The 26,555-nt window shown below is 41.3% G+C and overlaps 1 protein-coding gene across 4 annotated transcripts; it reads right to left on the bottom strand.

Annotated features, from left to right (window-relative positions):
- Positions 1-472: 472 nt before the first annotated feature.
- Positions 473-25,203, bottom strand: hmga1a (high mobility group AT-hook 1a). 4 transcript variants are annotated; one of them, XM_053643219.1, is made up of 5 exons: positions 25,091-25,203; positions 21,963-22,067; positions 12,142-12,234; positions 10,115-10,174; positions 473-4,741 (listed from the first exon to the last, which is right to left on the bottom strand). In XM_053643219.1, exons 2-5 carry the CDS (start codon positions 22,056-22,058, stop codon positions 4,661-4,663), a joined length of 330 nt encoding a protein of 109 aa, XP_053499194.1. In that variant the 5' UTR covers positions 22,059-22,067; positions 25,091-25,203; the 3' UTR covers positions 473-4,660. The 4 variants fall into 4 exon arrangements, with proteins under 4 accessions (XP_053499194.1, XP_053499191.1, XP_053499192.1 ...); XM_053643216.1 differs by lacking the exon at positions 25,091-25,203 and adding an exon at positions 23,569-25,074; XM_053643217.1 differs by lacking the exon at positions 25,091-25,203 and adding an exon at positions 22,158-23,670.
- Between the last annotated feature and the right edge of the window lie 1,352 nt (positions 25,204-26,555).

Here is a 26,555-nt window from a genome sequence, read left to right as displayed (position 1 = left end):
TCGCTCCGTTTATGGCGGCTGCTGCCGTGCGGTGCTACAGAGGACGTCCTCGTGCCGAGTTTAATTCGTACAGAGAAAGCAGAGCGCAAACCGTAGACGTCGGCGAGCGAGAGAGGAGACGCGCGGTGATCAGTGCTCGCAGACAGGAAGCGCTGGAACGTTCCGCCGGCTCAATCACCGCACGCTCGGTCATATCTTTGCGCGCTTTTTCCAGGTCGGCCGTCCTCCTCACACGCTCTGTAAAATATACTGTTTGAATGCCAGATGTTTTATCAGGTCGCTTGTATTGTATTGTATTGTATTGTATATTCAAATCGGGTCATTTTGCATCACCTGTACATTAGGGCAAATAATAATAATGGACATGATGTTCATGTAACTGAATACCAGCTGGTAGCGAAGGTTGTTTTCTTGTTGTGGGGTTTTTTTTTTATTTTAAAAAAGGTATGAATAAATGAGCACGGTATCGGACACGTGCCCGAAACCAAAGCGCACAAGAGAGCAGATGAGGGTTAAGAGACTTTCTCTGACAGTCCTGGGACTCACAGACCTCTGATCAGAAGTTAGAAGTGTCTGTGTGTGTGTGCAAAACACACCCCCGCCACATTTCTGACTTTTCACTCGGATAAAAACAAAAGCGTAGCATAACGCGTTCCGCTTTTCCAGTCATGCCACACCTCCGTAAACGATACACACGCTTTTAGTGAGCTCTTGTTGGCGAAACAGGTTTCTACAGACAAACCGGTGAGGTTTAGTGAAGTAAGCTCCGCCCCTTTAACTCCTGTTTCACGGAAATTTGCCTAAAAAGGAACGGAAGACAATCCTGGAACTAAACTCAGCCCGGGGTTTTCTTCTCTAAACAGACCTGAAGACAGTGTGAGGAAACAAACGTGTGCTTTAAAAAAAATGTACTGAAGAGTTCAATTCTGTGTAATTATATTAAAGAGGCGGGCACGAAGACGTTAGCAGCAGATCCTTTAAGTCCTGTAACGGCGGGTCTCCGGGGGTTCTTCGGACTCGTTGGTCCGGGACATCCCACAGACGCTCGAGCGGATTGAGGTCTGGGGAATTTGGAGGTCGATGTCGAATGTTCCTCAAACCGTTCCTGACCAGGTGTAGTGTGTCAGGGAGCGTCATCCTGCTGAAAGAGGACACCGCCGTTAGGGAACACCGTTCCCAGGAAGGTGTGTACTCGGTCTGAAACAGCGTTTAGGTAGGTGGTACGTCTCAAAAGTAACTTCCACATGAATGCCAGGATCCAAGGTTTCCCAAAGCATCAGACTTCCTCCACCAGCTCGCCTTCTTCCCATAGTGCATCCTGGGTGTCATCGCTTTTCCAGGTAAGTCCACGTGATGTAAAAGAAAACCTGATTCATCAGACCAGTCCACCATCTTCCGTTGCTCCATGGTCCGGTTCTGACGCCCACTGTAGGAGTTTCAGTGGTGTACCGGGGGTCAGCATGGGCACAGCAAGCTGTGACGCTCTGTGTTCTGACTCCTTTCCATCAGAACCAGCATGAACTTTATCAGAAATTTGTGCTACAGTAGATCTTCTGTGGGATCGGACCAGACGCTCGGGCCTTCTCTCCTCACGCACACGTCACTGAGCCTTGTACGCCCATGACCCTGTCTCCGGTTCTCCTTCCTTGGAGCACTCTGAGTAGGTACTAACCAGTGTTCGAATTATACATCGAATTTCAGGAAGGGTGTGGTGGGGTGTGGTGTCTCACTTTGCCCAGATGAGGCAGTTTGTGTAACGCAGATGATGTGTGCAACACTTTAAATGCTATAAATCCATACAATGCTGTTCAGCTCTACGTGCCAGCTCCACGAAGACCTTAAAACACTATCATGTACTCCCTGCACTACTCCTCAACTTACTCATCTTTTCCTGCCAGCGAAAAAGAGCTCCTGTCTGCTCCCAGCCGTCAGTGGTCACGATGTTCTGGCTGATGGCTGCAGGTATAACAAACGGTTCTGAAAGAATAAAGGAAAGGAAAATGGTGTAAAAAGCTTGATGGACCAAATTTAGAACCAAAAAAGTTCTAGATCATCCCATCACGAAGGTTGTGGAAAGAACGGCTTTAAAAGACAGACTTCAGAGCGGAGGAAAGTGTAGGAATCATTACCTTTATTACCAGTCTGAATACGAATACTTGCAGGCCACAATTAAAAAAAAGAAAAAAAAAAAAAAAGTTTGTACATTTTAAAGACTGATCCCAAACCAGTTAACTGTGTGCAGGCACAACACTCACTCTTCTCTCTCTCTCTCACACACACACACACACTGAAAAACGTCAGTATTTATAAACCAAAAGTACCAAAGTTTAAATGAGGAAATGGAACCGAGGAGGACGCTGAGGTTAAAGCAGGATGTTGGTGATGAACTGACGATACGATGTACTGAAACTTGTACAGATCCTCATCAAATCTGAGGATTCATATATATATTAAAAAAAAAAAATAATAATAAAATAAATAAAAAGATTTGATATGGACAGTAAAATGATACACTGACATCTAAATAGATCTTTTCCCACAATTCCAATTCGTTTTATTTATTAATTTGGTGAACAAATCAGCAGGGTTAGGACTGAGTTGTGAATTATTTTCATGTTGGGGAACTATTCTGTCTGTCCACACACACACACACACACACACACACACACACACACCCCTGCACACACATACCACAGTGGGTGAACATTTTGCAAGAAAAAAAAAAAAAAAACCCGACAGCATTTCCTCTCTCTGTCCCAACGCAGTCGTTTCTATGGCGCGTCTACAGTCTCACGTATGAGGAAAAAGAGAGAAGAAAAAGAAAAAAAAAAAAAAAAAAAAAAAGAAGAAAGGAAATAAACACCTTGAAAACATTTAATGCTTTGCACTGAAGTGTACACCGTTATGAACGGTTCTCTAAAAACCTAGAAAAAAAGTTCTGTTAGTCTCACACACAAAACAAACCTAACTCAAAGACAAACCGAACTGCAAAAAAAAAAAAAAAAAAAAAAAAAAAGAAAGAAAGAAAGAAAGGAAAACATTGATAAATCCAAAAAAAAAAAAATAATAAAAATAGAAGTTTGCTCACACTCTTGCCAGACAGAGGCTGCACCGGGAGCAGCTGAAGGTTGTGGGTTTTTATTTTAAACAGTAACCTGTCCTAAACTGATACAGAGTGAGGTACGAGTGTGACTTTGCAGTATTCTGGGTTTGTGGTTTTTTTTTTTTGTTGTTTTTTTTTTTGTTTTTTAAACCGTGTTTGTAGCAGCATTACAGTTCTGAGAAACTCAGTCGCTGGACCGATCGGCGTTCCCTGACTCGGAGTTTTGTAAAAAATAAAATACAACATCACAAAAAAAAATTAAAATAAAATAAAATAAAAATCCCACATGAAAAACAGAACCAGAAGAGAGAAAGAGAGAGAAAAAAAAAACTGAAATCATAAACCAGGCTGAACAGTAGCAAACAGCGCCATCCTGTGGAGAAGAGAAAAAACGGAATAAAACCAATCCACTCGTCTCACGTCTGTATTCTACACAAGTCCAGAGAAAGCCATTCGTTTTTTTTAAATGTAGATGCAACACCAGAGTACGAAACATGCACAGAAACCATTTCCCACGGTTCGTTTTATTTTATTTCATTTTCCAAAACCGAAGCTGGTTGGCCGTTAATTTTAATTTTCAACTAATGTAAGAAAAAAAAAAAAAAGGATTGTGCATCCGTACTAACCGTCTCAATAATTAAGGAATTTTGGGAATATTCTGGGATGGAAAATCGCACAGAACCTGCACTTCCTAGACGACGGTTTAGCTCCACGGCATGTTTTCATAAGATCTTGCGATCTCCAGACGACGGGATAACAAAAAAAAAACAAACGTATCTTTTCATAATTTTTTTTTTTTTTTTAAACAGTGATCGAGAAGCACAGTCTAACGCCACACCTGTTTTGTTTTTTTTGTCCTCTTCAAAACATTTAAAATCTTTCTGAAAACGAACCGAGTCAGGAGTAAAAGTCGCAGATTTAAGAAGAGATAAAAACGGATTGACGAGGTGTCACGGTGAATTGCTGTCTATTACGCTCACACACCTACACACACACACACACACACACCCCTACACCGACCCTCTCCACCAATGTATAGCTTTATAAAAAAAAAAAAAAAAAAACCTGGAAGCCAAAAGTAAAGTACTGACCCCTCCCTTTACAAACACACACAAACAATAAAAGTAGGTTGATTCACCTTTGTCCAGAGAACGTGTGAACATCTGAAAGTCTGCGTTAAAAGCAAGACGAGAGAAGAAGGGAAAAAAAAAAAAAAAAAAAAAAAAAGACCTGAAACCTGCATCAGAGGAAATCTTTGTCCAGTATAATGACACGTGACCGGAGAGCAGATATGCACAGACTACAACGCATGTACACACACACATACAGTATTTGAGAGTCTGTTTGTTTTCCAGTGGTGGGTGGGTGAGAGAGAGAGAGAGAGAGAGAGAGATGCACTGTAGTGGGCTGTGCTGATGGAGGATGAGCGAGAGTTTTTGGGTTTTGTGTATTTTTTTTTTGCGAGGTTGCAAAAAAAAAAAAAAAAAGTCCAGCTGTTTTGTTTGTTTAAACGGGAAGTGACGAGATCGAGTTATGAGGTAGCGCTGATTTGCTGATCTACTGTTCCTCCTCTTCTTCCTCCTCCTCCTCCTCGTCCTCCTCCTCCTCAGACGACTTGGATGGCTGCTCTTCCTTCTCCTGCGCGGACGAGAAAACAGAGACGTTGAGCAACTCGAGTACAGGATCAACAATACACGTTCACATACCCAATTTTAAATATTTAAAAGGTTTTTTTTTTTTTTTGGTGTTTATTTTACTATCGTCTTGCGGTTAAATCATATACATCGTGATACACACGTATCGTAGAAACGTTCTCAAGTATCGCGATAGGATATTTTTGTCGCGTCGCCCAGCTCCGATCGCAAAATCGTACGGAATGGTCTTTCGCGGTGACGTTTAGTCGGTAAACGAGAGCGTCTAGCTGTACTCGTGTTCGACGCACGGGAATCGAAGACACGTCTTGGCCCAAATCTGAGGGAATTTTTTTAAAAAATAAAATAAATAAAATCGCAAGCTCCAACCAATATTACAGAGTCAGCGTTCATTTCTGCAGTCGCAAATTCTGTTGAATGCATTTTGGCTTTTTCTAAATATACGACCGCCATTAAAAACTAAATGGATCATAAAAATGTGTAGGAATACCATGAGGTTTTAAAAAAAAAAAAACAAAACAAAAAAAAAAACAAGACTTTTTATAAAAAGGCATACAAATATTACACACAATGTTATTTATTTCCTAATAAATAAATAAATAAATAAATAAATAAATAAATAAATAAATAAGAGAATATACATAAAAAGAGAATATACAAAAAAAATAAATTCCTTCAGGTCAAAAATATTTAAGTATGATTGTCAAAATTAAACAAAAAAAAAAAAACCTTGACTGAAAAAAATAAATAAAAATATAGTTTTTGAAAAGTCTGGCAGGAAAAGGTCACTAAATGGAACGCGTGTTGAAAGTTCTTAGACATACCAGAGGCCCTGGGGATGAACTAATAAGTCAGTGGAAATGTACGTTTAGGTAAAACTGACGTTAAATGAAGGTAAGTAATGTTCTCCGGTGATCTGGATGTGATCTCGTATACGGAAGACACATAAGTGCGGACGTGCGTCCCGAGTGACGGGACCGTAAGGGGACGGCGCCTAGGACGAGGTGTGAACGGGGGTCGAAGGCGTCTCAGAAATCGCGCACATGACGACGCTCGCGGCGTGAACGCTGGAGCGACGAAGGACGGACCATGTAATTGGAAATGTTTGAAACGTGCACACCAGAGAGGATTCACGGGACATTTCTGCCTACTTCACGGCTACTTAATAAACGCGTGCCACCTTTCCTCCAGCGTGAAATCGGATCACGAGTGACCACTGGAATCGTGTTCAGGTGTAAGCCGGTGTATCCGTGTTTAGAGAAGAACAAAAACAAAAAAGTGCGATCGGAGAAATTTAAAAAATAATAATAATAATAATAATAATAATAATTTAAAAAAAAGACAAAGACAAAAAAAAAAAAAAAAAAAAAAAAAAAAAAAAATCAACCACCAGACTGAACAGCGCCATCCTGTGGAGGAATGAAAAAGCTGAGCGGAGACCAATCTAGAGCGTACCTCTCACTGAAAAGTACAAGGCGATGCAGTGAAAAGCTCACGTTTACGTAAAGCCACAGCAGAGCGCTCTTCTCACGTCACAAGTCCAGAGAAAACGCATCACGTCTGGTCCGGTGATCTCGAGCGCGATTTAATTTCACGAAGACGCACGATGCTCAAAGTAGGACTTTTAAAGCCCACTTAAAAGGCACACTGGTCCGATTTTTATTCCAAAGTTTATATATCTGTAGTTTATAGTGAATAAAATAATGCCATGAACTGAAGTGGTGGATGTTTAGCAACAAAAATTATATATTTTATAGACATTATTTTATAGATGCTCGAAGTGTCATTTGATTTATTTATTTTTTTTGGGGGGGGGGGGGGGGGGGAGTTAACGAGGTCTGGATTCAAAGTCAGTATGTAAATAATGTAAAAACAAATCAGATTTGTTCTTCAAGCGTAAAGATCACGAATGAACAGTTTGTGGAATTGACGTTACAGCTGCAGTGATTCCTGGGAAAACCCGGATCTAAGCGGAGCCTAAAAAAAAAACAAAAACAAACAGAAGGATTATGAAAATAAGACGATATCGTAAAAGAGCAGGTGAGCACGCGGTCGCGCTGAAGCTCTACCGTTTGCCTTTTGTTTATCTTTCATTCATAAAATAAAACGACAACCGCCCTGTTCTCTGGAAAAGTTCAGGCAAAAACGGACGCATGCAAATCTTCAACGCCGAGCGAAGAGACCTGTATGGAGAAGGAGGAGAGAAAAGAAAGAAAGAAAAAAAAAAAACCTCCTAAAATAAAGAGATCCTTTAAAGCCGCCACTGGGTTTCCTTTCAGTTACGACACGTGAAGCGAATCTGAACCCGGGAGACGAGTCATTGCGCAACGGCCTTTTATGAATCAACGGTTCGGAAGGAAATGTTGATCAAACTTGCGGCTTGAGATCAGATGAGTGTTGGACTCGGACTCACGCGCTAAATATCTGCGCGTGACTCAGGCGCGTGGACTTTCTGGAGGCACGTTTAAATGATTCGCCGTGGAACAGACCCAAACCGCTGTGCCAGGGCCGTGCCTCATGTCAGAGGAATGTGTGGAGCGGGGGGAAGAAAAAAAAAAAAAAAGAAAGAAGAGTGACAAAAGAGTGTGCTGTTAAGAGAAAGAGAGAGAGGGAGGAAGGGGGCGGAGCTTGTGGTGTACTCGCAGATAAAACGGGCCTTTAGGAATGGCGGTGACTAAAGAAATGAGTGTGTGTGTGTGTGTGTGTGTGTGTGTGTGTGTGTGTGTGTGTGTGTGTGTGTGTGTAATCACTCACGGGACAAGAACTCTGGGTTCAGATGGTCAGCACAAACCGTGTGTGTGAGTGTGCGAGTGTGTGAGTGAGAGAGAGAGAGAGAATAAAGGATAGAGAGAAAGAAACCGGGCAAAAGTAACAGATAAACAAAGCAGAGTAAAAACAAAGCCGCCGCATGAAATCCCCTTTTCTGATAAGAAGCTAAATGCAAATGTTTCCACTCCACACCTGTGCCAACGATCTCTTTCTCGCACACGCACACACACACACGTTCGGTTTTATTACCTGTGGGTTATTTCCACTGCTGTACCTACATAACGTTTCAAATTCACCTAAATGGGTGATCGTTCCGCGTATCCGAGCCGTACACAACGTCTACTGCATAACGTCACGATACGCTACACGTTAATCCATAACACACGCGTGTCCCATGATGCTTTGTGCCAGATGTGTGCAGAACCTCTGGAGGATCGTCGACATCCATTATAATGGTGGAGATCCTAGCGAAAAACTAAAACTTTAGTATTATCTGGGGGAATAAATATAATAAGTAGAACTCGTTTTGTTGAGGGTTTTCTGTAAAGAGACGTGTATTTAAAAGATTTATGGAAGGAGTCTCCAGTGTCGGAGGTAAAGCTACAAGTCCCCCCGACCCCGCCCACCACCGAGTTGGCGTGTTTTCCTGTCTTACTAACATCGAGAGAGAGAGAGAGAGAGAGAGACGGACAGACGGAAAGCCTGTTTAGAGCGGCTATGACGTACGTGAGAACTTGTTTCAGACGCTCTACGGCATTAAATACAACTACAAATGGATAAGAAGTATGACGCGTCCTTCTGTAGTACAAGAGGAACGGAAATGTCAGGCTGCGTCACATCAACGTGCCGTTGATTCACTGCCCAATACAGCGCACGGCCAAGTGTTTTATTCTTTACTTTACTCAGGACACGCACAGGCGCCTTCAGCCTCCGACCAATCAGATCGTCGTACCGAGGTCATGTGATCAGCCTTGTTCTATAAAGTCAGGAATAAACCCCCAGGAGAAGGTGAAACTGAGGATGTAGGTTTCTCTTTCATTTTTATTGAACGGGAAGGAAAGTCATGCAGGACACACACACACACACACACACACACACACACACACACACACCCCCCCTTGTATTTCTCCAAAGGAGTACGTGGAGAACACTAGCATTGCTCTGCGTGTCCTAACAAGTTCATAATTACAACCCCGTTTCCAAAAACGTTGGGACGCTGTGCGAAATGTGACTAAAAACACAACGCGATGATTTGCAAATCTCATAAAGCCAGATGTTCTTCACAATAGAACATAGAAAACATATCAAATGTTTAAACTGAGGAGAACGTACCATTTTAAGGAAGAAAAAAAAAACGTCATTTTGAATTTGATGGCTGCAACACGTCTCAAAAAAGTTGGGACGGAGGCAAGAAAAGGCTGGAAAAGTAAATGTTAGTAAAAAGAAACAGCTGGAGGAAGATTTCGCAACTAATTATGTTCAGTGGGAACAGGTCAGTAAGATGATTGGGTATAAAGAGAGTATCTTAGAGAGGCGGAGTCTCTCAGAAGTAAAGATGGGATGGAATCTGGATGGAAGCGGATGATGCTCTAAAAGCTGTATATACACCTTTCAGCATTGATGGTGCCTTTCCAGATGTGCAAGCTGCCCATTCCATAGGCACTAATGCACCTCCATACCAGAGATGCAGGTTTTTGAACTGAGCGCTGATAAAAAGACGGTCCCTCTCCTCTTTAGTCCTCTTTAGTTTAGAGGACACGGCGTCCATGGTTTCCAAAAAGAACTTCACATTTCGATTCGTCTGACCACAGGACAGTTTTCCACGTCGCCTCGGTCCATTTTAAATGAGCTTTGGCTGAGAGAAGACTGGTGGCGTTTCTGGATCATGTTCACGTACGGCTTCTTCTGTGCATGATGGAGCTTTAACCAGCGTTTGTGCATGTTCACAGACGATGAGTTCTGGTGGTGTTTCTGAGCCCATGCAGTGATTTCCATTACAGAATCCCGCCTGTTTTTAACACAGTGGCTCCTGAGGACCCGAAGATCACGGGCATGCAGTACTGATTTTCACCCTCGTCCCTTAGGCACAGAGATTTCTCCAGACTCTTGGAATCTTTTGATATTATTTACATTTATTTCTTTATTTAGCGGACGCTTTTATCCAAAGCGACTTACAAATGAGAAAATACAAGCAAATTCAATTTTCAATTCAATTCAAAGTGACCTTTTTTTTTTCTTTCCTTCCTTCCTTTAAAACGGTACATTTCCTCAGTTTGGATATTTAATATCTTTTCCATGTTCTATTGTGAATAACGTACGGGTTTACGAGATTTGCAAGTCATTTCATTCCGTTTTTATCATCAACATTTCACACAGCGACCCGACCTTTCATGAATTGAGGCTGTAAATATCAAGTACTTTGATCACTATGGAGACCTTTGACCCTTGTAAAGTGCTAAAACCACACACCTATACCCTTCCATAAAGTGTGTGAACTCTGTGTGAACTGGGCGTGAGAGACGGGCGAAGCGATTAGCGGCTACGTGATTAGCAGGCAGGGTGTTTTGTGAGGAACAGAGGGATGACTTACTGCTTTCTTGGGTCTTCCTCTGCGTTTTCCCCCTGCAGACGCCGTCGCAGCAGCTGCTTTCTGAGAGCGAGACAGATAAGAGAAACACACACACAGAGAGAGAGAGATACACACGGACAGAGACAGACAGAGAGAGAGAGAGAGACACACACAGTCAGAGAGAGACACACACAGAGAGAGAGACAGAGAGAGAGAGCGCGAGAGAGACACACAGACAGTCAGAGAGAGACACAGTCAGAGAGCGAGACACAGTCAGAGAGAGATACACACAGACAGAGACAGTCAGAGAGAGAGAGCGAGAGAGAGACACAGTCAGAGAGAGATACACACACAAACAGACAGTCAGAGAGAGAGTGAGAGAGAGACACAGTCAGAGAGGGGGAGACACACAGACAGAGAGAGAGGGGGAGACACACAGACAGAGAGAGAGGGGGAGACACACAGACAGAGAGAGGGAGAGACAGATAGAGAGAGGGAGAGAGAGAAAAAGACGGGTTAGTGGATTTAAAAAACACACTATGCTTTACAGTGAACTCAATTGCATTGGATCTTCTGCATCCTTGAAACAGGAAGTGACCATCACTGTTGAACATACAAGGTCAGGATATAGAAACCACCACTACAGTGCCGTTTGTGTACATGCTGCAATAATCTGTTCTTCTAATCATGCAATCAAACTATAAAAAAAAAAATCAGCACAAAAGGTTCCTGTAAGGAGCTGCAGTTAAACACGTCACTGCACTGAGATCAGAGACAAGAACAACCAAAACACTCTGAAACAAACGGGTCTGAAGTACGACGCTAACGCGGCTAACCGGTAACGGAAGCCGATAACCAGCAGTTTAGAGTTGGTGATGTAGTTTCCGACGCGGTACGCCACACTAGTATCTATAAGCACAGACAGGACGACGTCACAGACCGCCACCGTGCTGAAGCTCAATCACGCTCGTCCGTCACAGGCAGGAGATTCCTCCCGTTCCTACGTAGCTTGGAGTCACGACGCCGCAGCGGTCTCCGAATCACGAGGCCGGAATCGTACGTTAGAAATGATTCGGAGGATATAATTCTGACATTTTTATTAAACTATCGCCGCGCCGAATGCTGACTCGTGTGGGTGAGGGTGTGAGGAGTCAAACATGCAATTCACACCATGCTAAACTGGAGGCTAGAAGCTTCCACGACACGCGAGCGAAATTACTGCTTCGAAATCTTCAGCGGAACGAAAAGAAAAATCTAATTAAAACATGAACCACGAAAAAAAAAACCCTGCAAGTTATATTGTTACCGTCATAATACTGCATTAATCATGTGAATAAAGCTTCTCTGAAGTGCTTCTGAAGAAAAACAAATCTAACCACTAGAGGGTGTTCGTCCGTGTGTGTGTGTGTGTGTGTGTGTGTGTGTACTCGGCCAGAGGGCAGTGGGTTCGTTGGCCATTATGTTGGAAACGGACATGAACTGCACACAGGCCACTCCAGTTCATTGGCCACCTGGTTTGAAGCTCTGAGACAGCTGGCACACACACACACACACACACACACACACACACACACACACCCCCCGAGCGAGGGCGTACATGTGTATTGTGCAGAGAAGTGAATGGGGACAGCGGTTGTCATGACAACAGTAGATGGAAAGAAGCAAACCGAATGTATGCGTACATGCAACGCACGTGTGCGTTTGTATACGCATGTGTTTGTTAGAGGTGGAGAGTGTTGTCATGGAGACGGCACCTCTATCGGGTGCACCTGCATCATGCAAAACGCTACAGGAAGCCACGGTGAGAAAGGAAGTGGGGAGAACCGACCATCTTGGTTTCGTTTTAATGTTTACAACTTGGCGGCTAGAAATCTGTCAAACACGGGAGCGTGTTCTGCATCGAGAACTAGCCATGGTTACTAGCGACACGGACTAGCGCCACAAACAACTCTGAGGTGAGGGATAAAAACCCGAAAAAAACCTAAAAGTGAAGAGATGAGCATTCTTTTCTGTGACGATGCTAAAAAACAAACAAACAAACAACTCACTTTGCCTTTAGATGCTGAAGAGCTCGACTTGTTTTTGCTTCCCTTTGGTCGTCCTCGGGGCCTCTTCGGCGTCGGGGAACCACTGGGCTCCTGCTGCAGACGAAAACAAAAAAGAAAAAGAACAAAAAAGGGAATTGATTGAGATTTAAGACTTTTACACAAGTTTTAGTATAAAACCAAATCTACCACATAGATGCTCCGAAGTTTCCAAATAACTTCCAAAGAACACTTCAGATATTCAGAAATGTTTTCCATTAAATCTCAGAAAACTGTCGCATCAATTTAACACCATAAAGTAGAACAAGGTCCATATACATACACAGTGGCAATCAAAACTATCACAAAACGATCAGTGAAAATCAGGTTTATGGTCAAAATGTACAGACTTTCAGCTGTTTGCGATGAACAAATCAAACACAAGCGACTGAAATAGTTCGACACGACGAATGCACGAGATGCAGATCTTCTGCAGCGTTCCTGAGGAATCTTCTCCCGTTCCTCATGAGCAACGGCCTCCAGTTCAGTAATATTCATGGGTTTGCGTGCTGCAACCGCCTTCTTCACATCCCACCAGAGATTTTCTATGAGGTTCAAGTCAGGTGACTGTGATGGCCCTGTAGAATCTTCCAGAACTTCTGTAAACATGCCTTCGTAGAATTTGAGGTACGCTTGGGATCGTCGTCCTGTTGGAAGGTCCGATGACGCCCAAGTTTCAGCTTCCTCACAGACGGCATGATGTTTTCTCCTAGGATTTACTGATACTTCACTGAATCCGTCTCTCCTTCCACACGCTGCAGGTTTCCAGTGCCGGAGGATGCAAAGCAGCCGCAGAGCATCACCGAGCCTCCACCATGCTCGACTGTGGACAGTGTTCTTTCTTCATTCTTCTTCCTCCAGACGTACCACTGATCCATCGTGCCGAAAAGTTCCAGTTTTGTTTCATCGCTCCACAGAACAGAATCCCAAAACTTCTGTGGATTATTTATATGATTCTGAGCACCTTTTCTTGTGCTTTTGGGTCAGTAGCGGTGAACGTCTTGGACTTCTGGCATGGAAACCTTCTGCGTTTAGTACACGCCTTACTGTGCTCACCGAAACCTCAGTGCCTGTTACACCGAGTCTCGCTGCAGGTCTTTTACAGTCACTCGAGGGTTTTTCACAACCTGCCTTCTCACAAATCTGCTTGGAGCCGTCGATAGCTTCCTTTTTCTCTGCCCCGTCCGGGTATTTCATAATTTTCTACCCCAGCCAGTTCCGGTATTCCACGTGTTCCAGCTCAAGCACATCTGCTGCAACTAATGAAGCCCTTGATTAGTTTAGTATCAGGTGTGCTCGAGACAACACCTGTTTTACATATTTGTGCTGTTGTGAGGGATTCTCTTCAGGGGGGTGAATCATTTTGAAACTGGAGAAGTTGTATTTTCAGTTGAATTTGGGGGAAACCACTTGAAGCATTCGTCGTGTCGAACTATTTCGATCGCTTTTGTTTGATTTGTTCGATTTGTTCATCGCAAACATCTGAAAGTCTGTACCTTTTGACCATAAACCTGATTTGCACCGGGGGTGGAATCATTTTGATTGCAGCTGTGGAGAGGGAGAGATCTTTATTCCCACCAACTTGCACCAAACGTACTTCAAATGTATTTTCCAAGATTAATTTTTTCAGTGTTAATTATTTACGAAGTTTAACCAAACTTTTCTAAAATACAAAAAAAAAAAAAAAAAAGTAACATTTCTTTTTGTAGACATTATAAAAGTATGAAAGCATCAAACAGGTTTTTTCCCTAATTAAAAATGCAACTACTGTGTCGTTTTTTTTACGTTCTGTAAAACTCCTACACGATACGGATTGCGATATATTGTAAAGATTCCTTCAGGAATCATACGGCCCTTACTCAATCGCCGCCCGTGACGTCCACGTCCAATCCTGCCTCACACACAGCTCTCGTAGAATATGAGCACTTTAAAATCGTGTCAGACAAGACCTGCGGTTTGAGCTTCTGTTTACGATCAAAGCGTCGTCATGAAACAGAGTGAAAACACGCGGTTAACCCCGTCAGATACTGACGCACTTTAATGTTTATTATGTTATCACCTTGTCAGTGTAAAAAAAAAAAAAAAAAAACCCTAAACAACATTCACGCTCCTTCGAGGCGGTGTTTTTCTGCCTCTTATTTTGTTTCGAGTTACCATAGAGAAGCGTTGCAGAGTAAACAGGAAGACGTGTGGCATGAGTAATCTGCGAAACTCCTACCATCATGCTTCAGCTCTCTTTGTGTTGGTCGAAGTCGGTTTCCTGTCTTCGATTTCTCAAATTAACCTCTCGTCTGTCTTAGGGTTCGTTTTAAGATGAACGCACGGCGTGTCCCAGCGTTGGCGTTAGATACTAAATTCTAGAAACCAGAATACCGGCACAAGCTGCTGAGAAATTTGGGTGTCTTTATGGTCCAAGTTTTAGTTTACCGCAACTTAGTGTCTAACGTGCTAGTAGGGGTGTCGAAAATTTGTTGAAATAAATAAATTAATTTTAAAAAAATCGTATTGCGCTTCTTGAAGGCATCGATACACATCACTGCCAGCAATACAGAAGCATATTAACCAATTTATCATGAACAGTTTTGCATTTTAATAAAAAAATTACAACTATTAAAAAAAGTTGTTTTTTTTTTTTAAAAAAGCAAAGCTGCTTTCAGTTGGTTTGTCTTTTTCCTTTTTTAAAAATTTACTAAAACCCTTAAATATACCATAATATCTTAGAAAAATACACAATTTATCACGATATCAATTTTATCTTAATATCTTGCCCCCCCCCCATATCAAATGCATCGTGTCAATTTCTCTCAATCGCATTATTATTATTATTATTATTATTATTATTATTATATCATTAAGAATGGAAATGTACGTAACCTTAAAATAAATTCTTAAACCGAAAGCCTTACGTCTTCCTTCTTAGGGTCCCTGTTGCCCATCATTGAATAAAATTCATCAAACTCCAAACACAGAACGACTGCTTCTCTGGCAGTTTCGTAGCAAGCTTACGTATCGTGCTCGAAACTGTTTATCAGAAACATCAGATATCTCGGTCATATCGCTCACCTGTAACTAAAAAAAAAAAATTTCCCCCCATCTTCTTAGTAAACTAAGGCTGGCTGATCTATTGTGATGTAATTCATTGCGATATCGATATACACGATACATCGTTACTATAGTAACTAGAAGCTAAATTAAAAATCTTTGCGGCGTTCGATTTGCGTAGACAAGAAGATCGTGTGAAAGATGATCAAAATATATCGTTGTATAGCTTTATACATAAACTACCGCGGAAAACCTGAACATTGGGATATTTCCTGCATCTAGGAAAAAACCACCACACAATATGCATACTTAGAGATGGTCCGCTACCACTATTCCATTTCCTGATCGCGAGATCTAGCCGATGAAACCCCTTACACTAGTAAGCGTAACGTTTTTAAAAAAACAAATTTATTATTATTATTTTTTAAATGCCTCAGATTTATCTTCCCCTCTTTTCATAGCTTCAAACTAGCCTGCTTTTCTCCCGTAGACAGCTCTCTGATCATCATGTTGGTTTATCCTTTTTAACACCAAACGTAGTCTTCACAGGTGAAACTGAAGCCTAAATTCAAGAGTAGATGTTTATTGTCTAAACAGTCAATCTAGCGGGATACACCTGGGTAACAAGAAACACCTGGCAGTCATCGTACACACCTACGTATAAATACCACGGAATAAAAACTAAACTTTCTCCTTGTATTCATCTTTTGATCTCAAACCAAAGTGTCTCCAGTCTACAGCAATAATAATAATAATAATAATAATAATAATAATAACAATAATAATGAGATATGAATTTAACCTTGCCGTTCCAATAGTTTCGAAGGTGACAGTTATGTTACAGAATCAGATATGGGATGTTTTTTCCGATATCCGATCCACAATTTTATTATACTGGCTATCGGGTCGGTGCAGTCTCAAGGTATCGAATGTAGCATTTACAGCCGATGTAATTGAAAGTGGGTTAAACTGCACAAGGTACTTGTTTTAGCGTTCGCTCTGTAGACAGCAGGAACCGTCTACACCGTTTAAACGGAGCGATAAGCATGCAAACACGTCTTCGCGTCCAGGTTTGAAGAATCGATTGCGTGTGTTTTGCTGTACGTAATCTTTTAACAGGAAGACTTTGTTACAACACAAAGAAAGCAGTGTTCAAGGTCAGCGCAACTGACACCGGCTGCTACTTTAAGACCAACAGGTGGCACAGAGCTCTCGGCTGCCAAATTCCTCCAAGTGCATCAGGCACGTCGGAGGAAAGCGGAGACCTGATTCGGGCAAGGTCAACGGGGCCGAGACGAGGGGAAGAGGCGTTCTGGGGAAATACCGTCAACAAAGTACGCAAAATTTGCTCAAATTTTCTACTGTCTGAAACTAACTTTTTTTTTTTTTAAATAAATATATACGCATCTTCCGATTTTTCCTTCTTTTTTTCCAGTATTAATTTGTTTTTGTACACGTTAAATCCAAGTAAAGCTGATCTTTCAAAGGCTTCCTTCAACATGCTACACTTTTGCTTGCAGTTTGCGAAGAAACTAATATATTTATTCATTCATCAGTCCCTCCAGGATTTCTTGATTTTGCGATCGCAGAAATTAAAGACTGCAAAAAAAAAAAAAAAAAAAAAAAAAAAAAAAAAAAAAAAAAAAAAAAAAAACCAAGGAAACGCCGCAATATTCCGAAGAGTTCACGTGCGTCAAACGTGAGTACAGGAAATCTCATTTACCGACAGACATCACCGCGAAAACTATTTTCTACGATCGCGATTTCGCCAATTCAATTTCCGCACGCAAAAAAAAAAAAAAACTCATTTAGAAAAAGGTCACAGCAAAATCAAGCGTTTTTGGCTGCAACAACCAGCAAAAAATAATTTTAAAAAAAAATAATTTTTTTTTTAAAAAAAAAACCAACAAAAAAAACCCCCCCACAAAAGCCATGAAGTCCTGTACGGACTGATTTTTTTGCTAGCAGCTGATTGGCAAACCATTATTTCATGATGAACACATTTCTGATGCACGATATACAGTATAAGGGTCACGATACGATATTTTCATCACATCGCCCACCCCTACGTCTCCCAATTTCCCAGCTTTTTCGCTCTGTACTTAAGCATTCGTGAGAATTTATAAACTGAAACATGAATGCGTATCCATGAAGCAACGCAGGCAAGGTAGTTCAGTCAACGGGCAATCCACTACGATACGATTTCTTTTTCCAATCAAAACACTTGCAATTTGAGGAGATCTCCCTCACCAGAACTGGGAATGTGATTATCCGTCGACATTTCTAGAAGGATCATACACTTAAGAGCTTTAATTTAAATAAATAAATAAATAAATAAATAAATTTTCCTAGCCATAGTTATTGTGATCTGCGTGGAGAAGCTTTAAACCAGGGGTTCCAGAAGGAACTGGAGAAGCTTTAAACCAGGTGTTCAAATGTTTTGAACAAATAGTGCCAGAATTCCTGCTTGGGAAACCAAGACGGTCTCCTCATCCCCGAGTTCAGCGAGCGACGTCGAATCAAAATGGCCGCTCCGAGCATGAGCAGTAAAACACGGCGGCAGGCGTTAGTTCATACTCCAGATATATTCAACATACAGACGTATTCGCTCGTTAAATCTAGAACGCTGCCTCCTCGAAACTGTCGAGGCAAACATACATCACACCACGCTCCTCGCTCCCAGCTAGCTTGTTTCTAACAGAAGACGAACTTCGCAGCTCGAAGGCGTGGGAGATCGTAAACGACATCGCTTCTGCAATCTTCACAGATTTGGTTCTGCTTTCTCGCGCTTATTTACGCCAACACTCATGAGATCATACTTAATAAACGTCACCTTGTGCTCGTTTTCTAAACTCCTGTGCTATCGCGTCGCTCGAGGCTGTTGAGGAACTAGCAGTGGTACACGGACGGAGAACTGGGGCCATTTTTGTCGGTGATCCTATCCTACGTGTACAGCGTGTCAGGATAGCGAACGCTCTTCGGTTAAACCTGGCTTTGTGGTTAGAGCGTAACCTCTCATTAATTTGTAAAATAAATAACATGCTCGTTTTGTTTTCATCACGCCATCTGCGACCGCTAGTTTGGGAACCGCTTGCTAGCGTGAGCATTACGCAACAAAATCCGTTATTAGCTGCACGCGATCAGAGGTCTGTCCGAACAAAATGATCCAATATTACCGATTGTTCCAAGACTCGGAGGTTTCCGAGTCACGGAAATAAAATGTGTTTATTTCTGATTCTACAGTGTCTGGAGTGTGAGAAAGGGTTCAGTCCTCTACTTAGTCACATACCTACAGCGCATATGAACATGCACGGACATGCTCGCAACCCCACAAAACGGTACGTGTGGACACGGAAACAGGAACAGCTAGCTATACGAGTGCAGTGACTAATCACACGGTCATAACAGTTATTCAAGAGATCCTGAGTCGTTTGTATAATTAAGCGATCTGACAGATGATGTTTTTAAATCTTTGGGGATTACAGATAAGCGGGGTATTTATGATGATGAAGATAGTCACAAATAAACAGTGCCATAGCACCCGAGTGAGACCTACAGGTCTAGCAGATCTCGCGTCAGAATTATTAACACGTATTTATATTAAACAGGAGCACAGTAACGTTTTCCCCCTAGCGGTTGTTTACGAATGCCAGCTGATTTGCACTGCAAACATAATTCTTTAGTAAACGCGTCAACTATGACTTTTAACTTGACTACCATAATACGACTAAAGGTAACGTAACAGCTCCTTAAACGATTAGTCATAACGAGGTTTCCTCTTCTTCCCCCTCTCGGTGTTGCGAGTTGTGAGCCGTGACCCGTTCTCTTCACACACACACACACACACACACACCTTTTATTCCAATCAGATTTGTAAATTCAACATTCAGTACATATCGTTAAACATCGGCTTTAAATGGTGCGTTTAAGACAAACCAGTTCCTTCACACTAAAAGCTGACCTGCGTGTCGGTTTAAACGTCCACCCGTTTTTTTCGAGTGATCAAAAATATTGGAACGCGTGACTGACGGATGTTTCTTGCTGCCCGGGTGCGTCCCGTTAAATAGGTTGTTTAAAGAATTAATAGCTCTGAATGTCTACGCTTGGTTTGAGCTCTGGGTTTCACCTGTGAAGACTGCAAAAGAAAAAGAAAGAAAGAAAGGAAACAAAAAGGATAAACCAACACGAAGACCAGAGAGCCGTGTGATGGAGAACGCAAGCCACTTTGAAGAAAAGAGGGAAAAAATCTAATCAGGACCGTCACGACAATTTGGAATGTCCTGAAAAAGAAAGAAACCACTATTGAACTAAACAACCAGACACGGAACGGGTCGGCCAAGGAAAACAGTTGATGACAAAACATTACGAGAGCTGTGAAGAAAAACCCCAAAACGGTCAGTGACATCACCAACCAACTTGTACAGGGCAGTACCGAAGGCATCACAATCCACCGTTTCAAGTCGAGCCGTTTAACACGTCTAGACGTAAACGAGGACTTGAAAGCTGGAATTCCGTTCCATCGCCTCGTACTCGTCTTTTGATCTCAAACCCAAAAGGTCTTCAACGTATAGCGAAAACAATGACGACGGCCTTGCCGTTCCAATACTTTCGGAGGGGACTGTACGTATATTCTATATCGTGATGGCTCTCGTATCGAGGAACGATTGGTTTGAATACGAGTCGGTTTTACAGGCGAGACGGAAGCCAACTCAAAAACACACAGCGGAGCAGTTCAGAGTTTTACTCAGCCGCGGTTTTATCGTGGCTTCATGGTCACACCCACCTGCCACTTTAAAGCACGCCAAATGTAAATAAAGCAGTGAGGCGTGCCTTTCTGGTAGATCCGGGCGCATTTGTGTATGTGGCGGGGCGGGGGGGGGGGGGCACACAGTGATTTGGTTACTCTAAACAAATCAGTGCTCACATCATCGATAGAACACAGGAAATATTTTCTTCTTCCTTGTAATGGAGTACATGTTTCGGAGAACATATCGTGTGCATGAGTGCACGTGTGGACGGGACCTCGGAGACGGAACAAAACAGGATTTAGGAGCAAACTAAAGAAAATGACATTGCTTTTATTTATACACACACACACACACACACACACACACACACACGCGCACTCTACTACAGCCGAAAGTTTGTAGACACCTGACCATCACACTCGTGTGCTTGTTGAACTGCCACTCTTCTGGGAAGGTTTTCCACTAGATTTTGGGGGCGTGGCTATATGTATGTGTGTTCATTCAGTTACAAGAGCGTTAGTGAGGTTGAGATCAGACGCTGATGTTGAGGTGAGGAGGCTCCAGTTCATCCCAAAGGTGTTCAGTGGGGTTTATGTCAGTGTTCTGTGCAGGACACTCGAGTTCTTCTACCTTCTTCCAACCTTCACACACACACACACACACACACACACACACACACACACACACACACACACACACACACGATACCGCTTAGAGTTTAACCTCAGACACACAGAGCAATCCTGGCGACAGGAGAGTTTGTCATCTACAGGCTCGGATTATAGTACTAATCGTTAGCGCGCTAATCCGAGGCTGGTGTTAGCGCCCGAGATGGACGACTCAACGAGCCAATCAGTGCGCTCAGAGTCGCCCGGGAACCAACCCACCCACCCACCCACCCACCCCCGAGGGGCCGATCTGGAGAAAGCGGGTTACTCGTGGCTCCTGGTACGTGTTACAGGATGCAGTCAGGCTGAAGTGTGATGGAGACGCAGCAGGGTTCGAAAAAAAAGTGAAAAACCAAAACAGAAGAGACATGAAAATAAAAATCCTGAACAATTAGTCCAACTAGGGATCAGCAATACAACCAAAAAAAACAAAAAAACAAAACAAAAACTAATTTCGATGATACACAATATGCATTGTGATATATATAGGAGAATTTTTATTATTTTATTTTTTACATTTTACAATTTTAAAGATCAAGTACAAAATGAGCACAAAAAACCCAATAACTATTATAATAAAATTTGTTTTTTTTTTTTAAAGAGTAAAAAATAAATAAATAAATAAAAAACATAAAAGGTCACCAATATCTGAAATCTGTATCACATCACTTTACCCCAAAAGCAAACATCAGAAGAGTCATACAACCGCCATTTTAAAATAAATAAAAATAATTAGAATCAAGACGCAGTGAGGAAATTTATGAACTCGGGCACATCCAACACGATCCCGTGATCAGTTACACAGTGAAGCCCATCATGGGGGGCAGACACACTGGGGGCAGACACACTGGGGGCAGACACAGCATTGGACTAAAGGGAAAATAAATACATCTTTGTTTCCCCAAACATTTTGTTTTGGATAAACAATAAATGGTTTCAAAATAAAATCTGGTCTATAGTATAGATTATAGAGATTAAAAGTAATGCCGTTATGATATCTGGAAAAGAATTGTTAGGCAGAGTTTGGCGTAGATTGTATAAATCACCAGAAATGACTCAAGAACGTCTCCTGAAATTGCATTCAGGATTATATTGGCGCAGATCAGGAACCTGTGCACCTGTTCCTTTAATCTGTGTACCGCATGCATACGACATGCTCCCATTCACCTTCTCGTTAACATCATTTACATGAGACTGGGGGATTCTTTAAATTGTCGTTAAACGATGGATTAACGCTGTCATCGTTAGATTAAGTGATCGCGCAGATCTGAACAACCAAGTGATTAAATTCTCAGCATACAGGAACTCCGGATGTCCTTCTCCATACCTGTGGGTTCTTTCGAGGTCTGCCTCTGCCTCTCTTCTCCGCTCCGCCCTTCTCTTTAGTAGAGACGGCGCCCTTGTCCTTGGCAGTCTCGCTCATTGTCTCTTGCTGGTGTGAAGAAAATACAGTGAGAAACGGATCAGGGTCAACGTGAATCAAATCAAAATCACAGTGCGGTGCAGATCAGTATACACTAACCACCGCAAACTCCGAACGCCCCACGAGACCCGCCGTTTCGGAGACGCCCGGACCCAGTCGTACAGCCATCTCAACTCGGCCCTCGTCAAACTCGTTACGCGTGGCCGTTATTCCTGCTTGCGACACATCGACTTCGAGAACCGACCATCCACTGCCTACCCATTACACTTACCGTCCACTTTAATAAGAACACCTGCACACCACCTCATTTACGCGATCCTCGAAAATCACCTCGCAGCAGCAGCGGCGCAACGGATAAAACCTCTTAACGTTCACGTCGAGCCGATCGTTTACGGCTTGCTTCGATATAAAAGTTAAATATAAAACGGAAGATCATCATCAACGTAAATAAACTGCCATAGCTCTCTAGACTATTTATCGTTTTAGCAACCATCTACATTAAATTTAAACGTTTTATTTTAAAAAAAAAATAAAGTGAAAGAAAACGTAAAAAAAAAATTTTTTAAAAATGAGAACATCTTAAATTTTTTTTTTTTGATTTTTAACCTCTTTACATCATACATCAGTCCTAAACTGCATACATTTTATATTATACACACACACACACACACACACATTATATAAAAATACTATTTTAAATAAATAAATAAATAAATAAATAAATAAATCTCATTTTAGACCTGCATGTTTTGGACATTTATAATAATAATAATAATTATTATTATTATTATTATTATTTATTATTATTATTATTATTATTATTATTTCCAGGCATAGTATTTCAGCCTCATTCATTTACTTTTCAATATTTGATTCAATTTTTTTCTTCGTCATAAATTTTTTTTTTTTTTTTAAAAAGAAAAGAAAAGAAAAAAAGACCATAACTAAAGAATCTGGATACATGTATAAGTAATGCATGCATCAAGAGGTTTAATCTTCAAAAAAAAAAAAAATATGACTTTCATAAAAAAAAAAATATTTAGCTCTTCACACCAGTTTGACCTTCTTCTAAATCTCCACACATTATATACGAGATATATTAAACGTTAAACTCGTATTTTTTTATTTTATTAAAAAGAATTTTTTTAAATGAACGTATAAATTCGGTGCTCTCAAAAAGGCAGCATGTTGTACATTTATAATCCTGACTAATATAGACAGACCTGGACGTTTTTAAATGACAAAAAACACGCAATAAATAAATGTTTAAGAAAATAAAATACAGGAAGGTGAGCTGAGTGAGCTAGCATGAGTCGGTTGCTAAGCTAATAGCCGGGCTTGTGTTTGTTTACAATACAAAATAAAATGCTGAGAAAAATCCCTAAACCATGGAATTCAACTCCTGAGATCAATTCCCAGCGGGGAAATTTATACCAAAGGAAGAATTTGTATAATTAACGAAGAACACCACAATTTACACACAAACAACAACAACAGAAATGTGAAATACCTCCGCGCGCGGCTTTAACTGGAGGTGTTTTAAGTACATCTGCGATCCCCCCTCCCCAACCCCCTCCTCCCCCGTGTTACTACGGAAGCCCGGAAGGTACATGATAAACGAGGAGGAGGAGGAGGAAGGGGGGAAACGCGAGACGGAAATTCGAACACGCAACATGTGCGAATAAAACTGGCGCGCAAACAAAGAACAATAACTCCAAAGCACATCTCAAAACCCCAGAAATAAAATCACTTAACGAAGCAAGACGACTCAAAAAAAAAAATCAATCAAATCGATCACTCACATAAAACGCAAAACTATAAAGATAATACATTAGAGTTAATATTCCAACGTGGAGTATTTTTAAAATGTATACATCTAGGCTATGGATAAATATATTCAAAAACAAGCTACTTATATCAAGCACAATAGCTCAACAAAGGCTACATAAAATACTCCAAAAACAGAAATATTTCTAAAGCCTTGAGTAGTGTCTTAATGCTTAACCAGCCAACTTTAAGAAACTTTAAACTCTAAAAAACAATAATAAAATTAAAAAAATTAAAACCCCTCCAAGCTCCATCAAACAGCCATTGTCGGTTATTAGTTAGCTAGTTCACTGTATCTGAAGTTAATTTTTCCCCAATTGAATAGGCTGCTGCTATTAATAATAATAATAATAATAATAATAATAATAATAATAATAATAATAATAATGTTGCTTTATAGCCTATTCAAAGAGAAATTATACTCTAATAACATAGGCTGTAATATAACTTGCCAATGCAAAGTGATCTAAAATACTAAAAAAGAAGAAGTTTTATATTATATTAGGCCAATATTATACTTATACACACACATACACTAAAACATCCTCCGAGTAAAAGTGTAAAAGTTTAATAGTGAGCTACAAATGTATTAGTTACTAATAAACCGGAAATTCAAGCTCTTTAAAAAGTATCCGAAAATATATACACCGATAATAGTGCCGAGTCTCAAAGTGTAGGAGGCTTTAATTCCAACCTAAAACAGTTTGTTCCTGTGCATTTAAAAAAAATAAATAAAAAAAATAAAAACATAAACAAAACAAAAAACTCAGCAGCAACAGTTCCTAAAAAACAAAAAAACCGCCAGCACCACCAACACCACCAACCACCACAACAACAATGTCCGACCTCATCACTTTAACCTGAAACTGATTTTAAAACTCAACCCAAGCATCACCAACTAAAAATATATATTTAAAAAAAAAATGTAGAAGTAGATAGAGTTATATTACGGATATAAGGATGGAGTTTCATAATAAAGAATAGATCACAATGAGCGGAAATTACAATGAAACCCGTCGTCGCGCTTTTTTTTTTTTATTTTTTTTCTCCCCCCGACTCGACCCTGATCAGTCATATTACTCAAACTCTAACCCCAATAAAAGTCCCCAAGGTTTTAAAAAAAAATCCCAAAGCACATAGGATTGCGTTGGAAATGAGAAAAACAGGCATTCAAAAGAGGTGAAGATGAATAGAAAGGAATTTACCTTGTGAGCTGAACGCGGTGCGGCTTTTGGTTAAAAGATATACAGCCTATAGTATAGCGCGCAGGAACCGTGCAGTGTTCAAGTGAGTGAGAGAAAAGCGCCTTCAGGCCATTTTAAAGGGGCTTCCGACTGAGACAGAGTGCACTCGGGGGGGGCGGGGGGGAGCCAAAAAAAGGAGGATGGGAATGAGCCCTGCCTTGTGTTAGAGGGAGGGAGGGAGGAAGGGAGGAGGGGGGTGTGTTTACTTTTAAGCCATGCTCGATATTATTGTTTATGAAATAGAGACTATTTCCTAAACTCACATACGCTACATGACCAAAAGTTTATGGACACCTGGCCATCACATCACATACAGTACTGTGCAAAAGTCTTCCTGGAATTCTGTAAAGCGAAGATGCCTTCAAAAATCGTGAAATTAAATGTTTCTGCATTTAAAAAAAAAAATACTAGAAAGAGCAGGGGCGCACGGTGGCTCAGTAGTTAACACGTTCGCCTCACACCTCCAGGGTTCGATTCCCACCGTGGCCCTGTGTGTACGGAGTTTGCATGTTCTCCCCGTGCTGCGGGGGTTTCCTCTGGGTACTTCGGTTTCCTCCCCCAGTCCAAAGACACGCGTGGTAGGCCGATTGGCGTGTCCGAAGTGTCCGTAGTGTATGAATGGGTGTGTGAGTGTGTATGTGATGGATCGGCACCCTGTCCAGTGTGTATAACGCCTTGTGCCCGATGCTCCCGGGGATAGGCTGCAGGTTTCCCCGTGACCCTGAAAAAGGATGAAGCGGTATAGAAGATGGATGGACGGATATAAAGAGTAGTCTCAGGTAGAATTTGTGTAGTTTTATAAGGAAATGAGCTGTAAGTTTTACTGAGCATCTTGCAGAACCAGTCACGGTTCTTGATGAGGGAGAGCGACAGCAGCCGTAAGTGGAATGATATTTTTTGTCTGAAAAGCATGTCTTACCACGTAATACGCTGCTTTCTTTACCGACATACAAACATTTTTCTGTAACATTTCATAACATTTTGTGCTGGAAAACTAATGTTTGTGGAGGGTGCCTAGACTTTTGCACAGTACTGTATGGCATCCTTCCCCAAAAACTGAAAGCACACAGTTGTATAAATTGTATATAGACTGTACGCTGTGGCGTTACAATGTCCCTTCACTGGGACTAACAGGTCTCGATTTGTGACTTGGTCTCAACTCGGTTCTGGACTTGAGAATGGTGGTTCTGACTTAGTTCCACTTAGAACCAAAACCTTGGGGTTTTTTTTGTTTTTTTTTAGCCTGATGCCATAGAAAAACCCTTTCAAGCCTGCACAAAGAACCTTTTAGTCTCCAGTTCTTTAGAGAACCATCTATTTACCGGTGCTTTAAAGAACCCAGAAATGGTTCTTCACAGCATTACCACAAGGAACCATGTTATGATGGTTAAGTTCTGTAAAAAAAAAAAAAAAAAAAAAAAACCCC

Source organism: Ictalurus furcatus, chromosome 15 (genome assembly GCF_023375685.1).
Source record: "Ictalurus furcatus strain D&B chromosome 15, Billie_1.0, whole genome shotgun sequence".
Taxonomy (NCBI): domain Eukaryota; kingdom Metazoa; phylum Chordata; class Actinopteri; order Siluriformes; family Ictaluridae; genus Ictalurus; species Ictalurus furcatus.
Note: the sequence above shows the minus strand (reverse complement) of the source record. Positions and strands in the feature narration are given on the sequence as shown.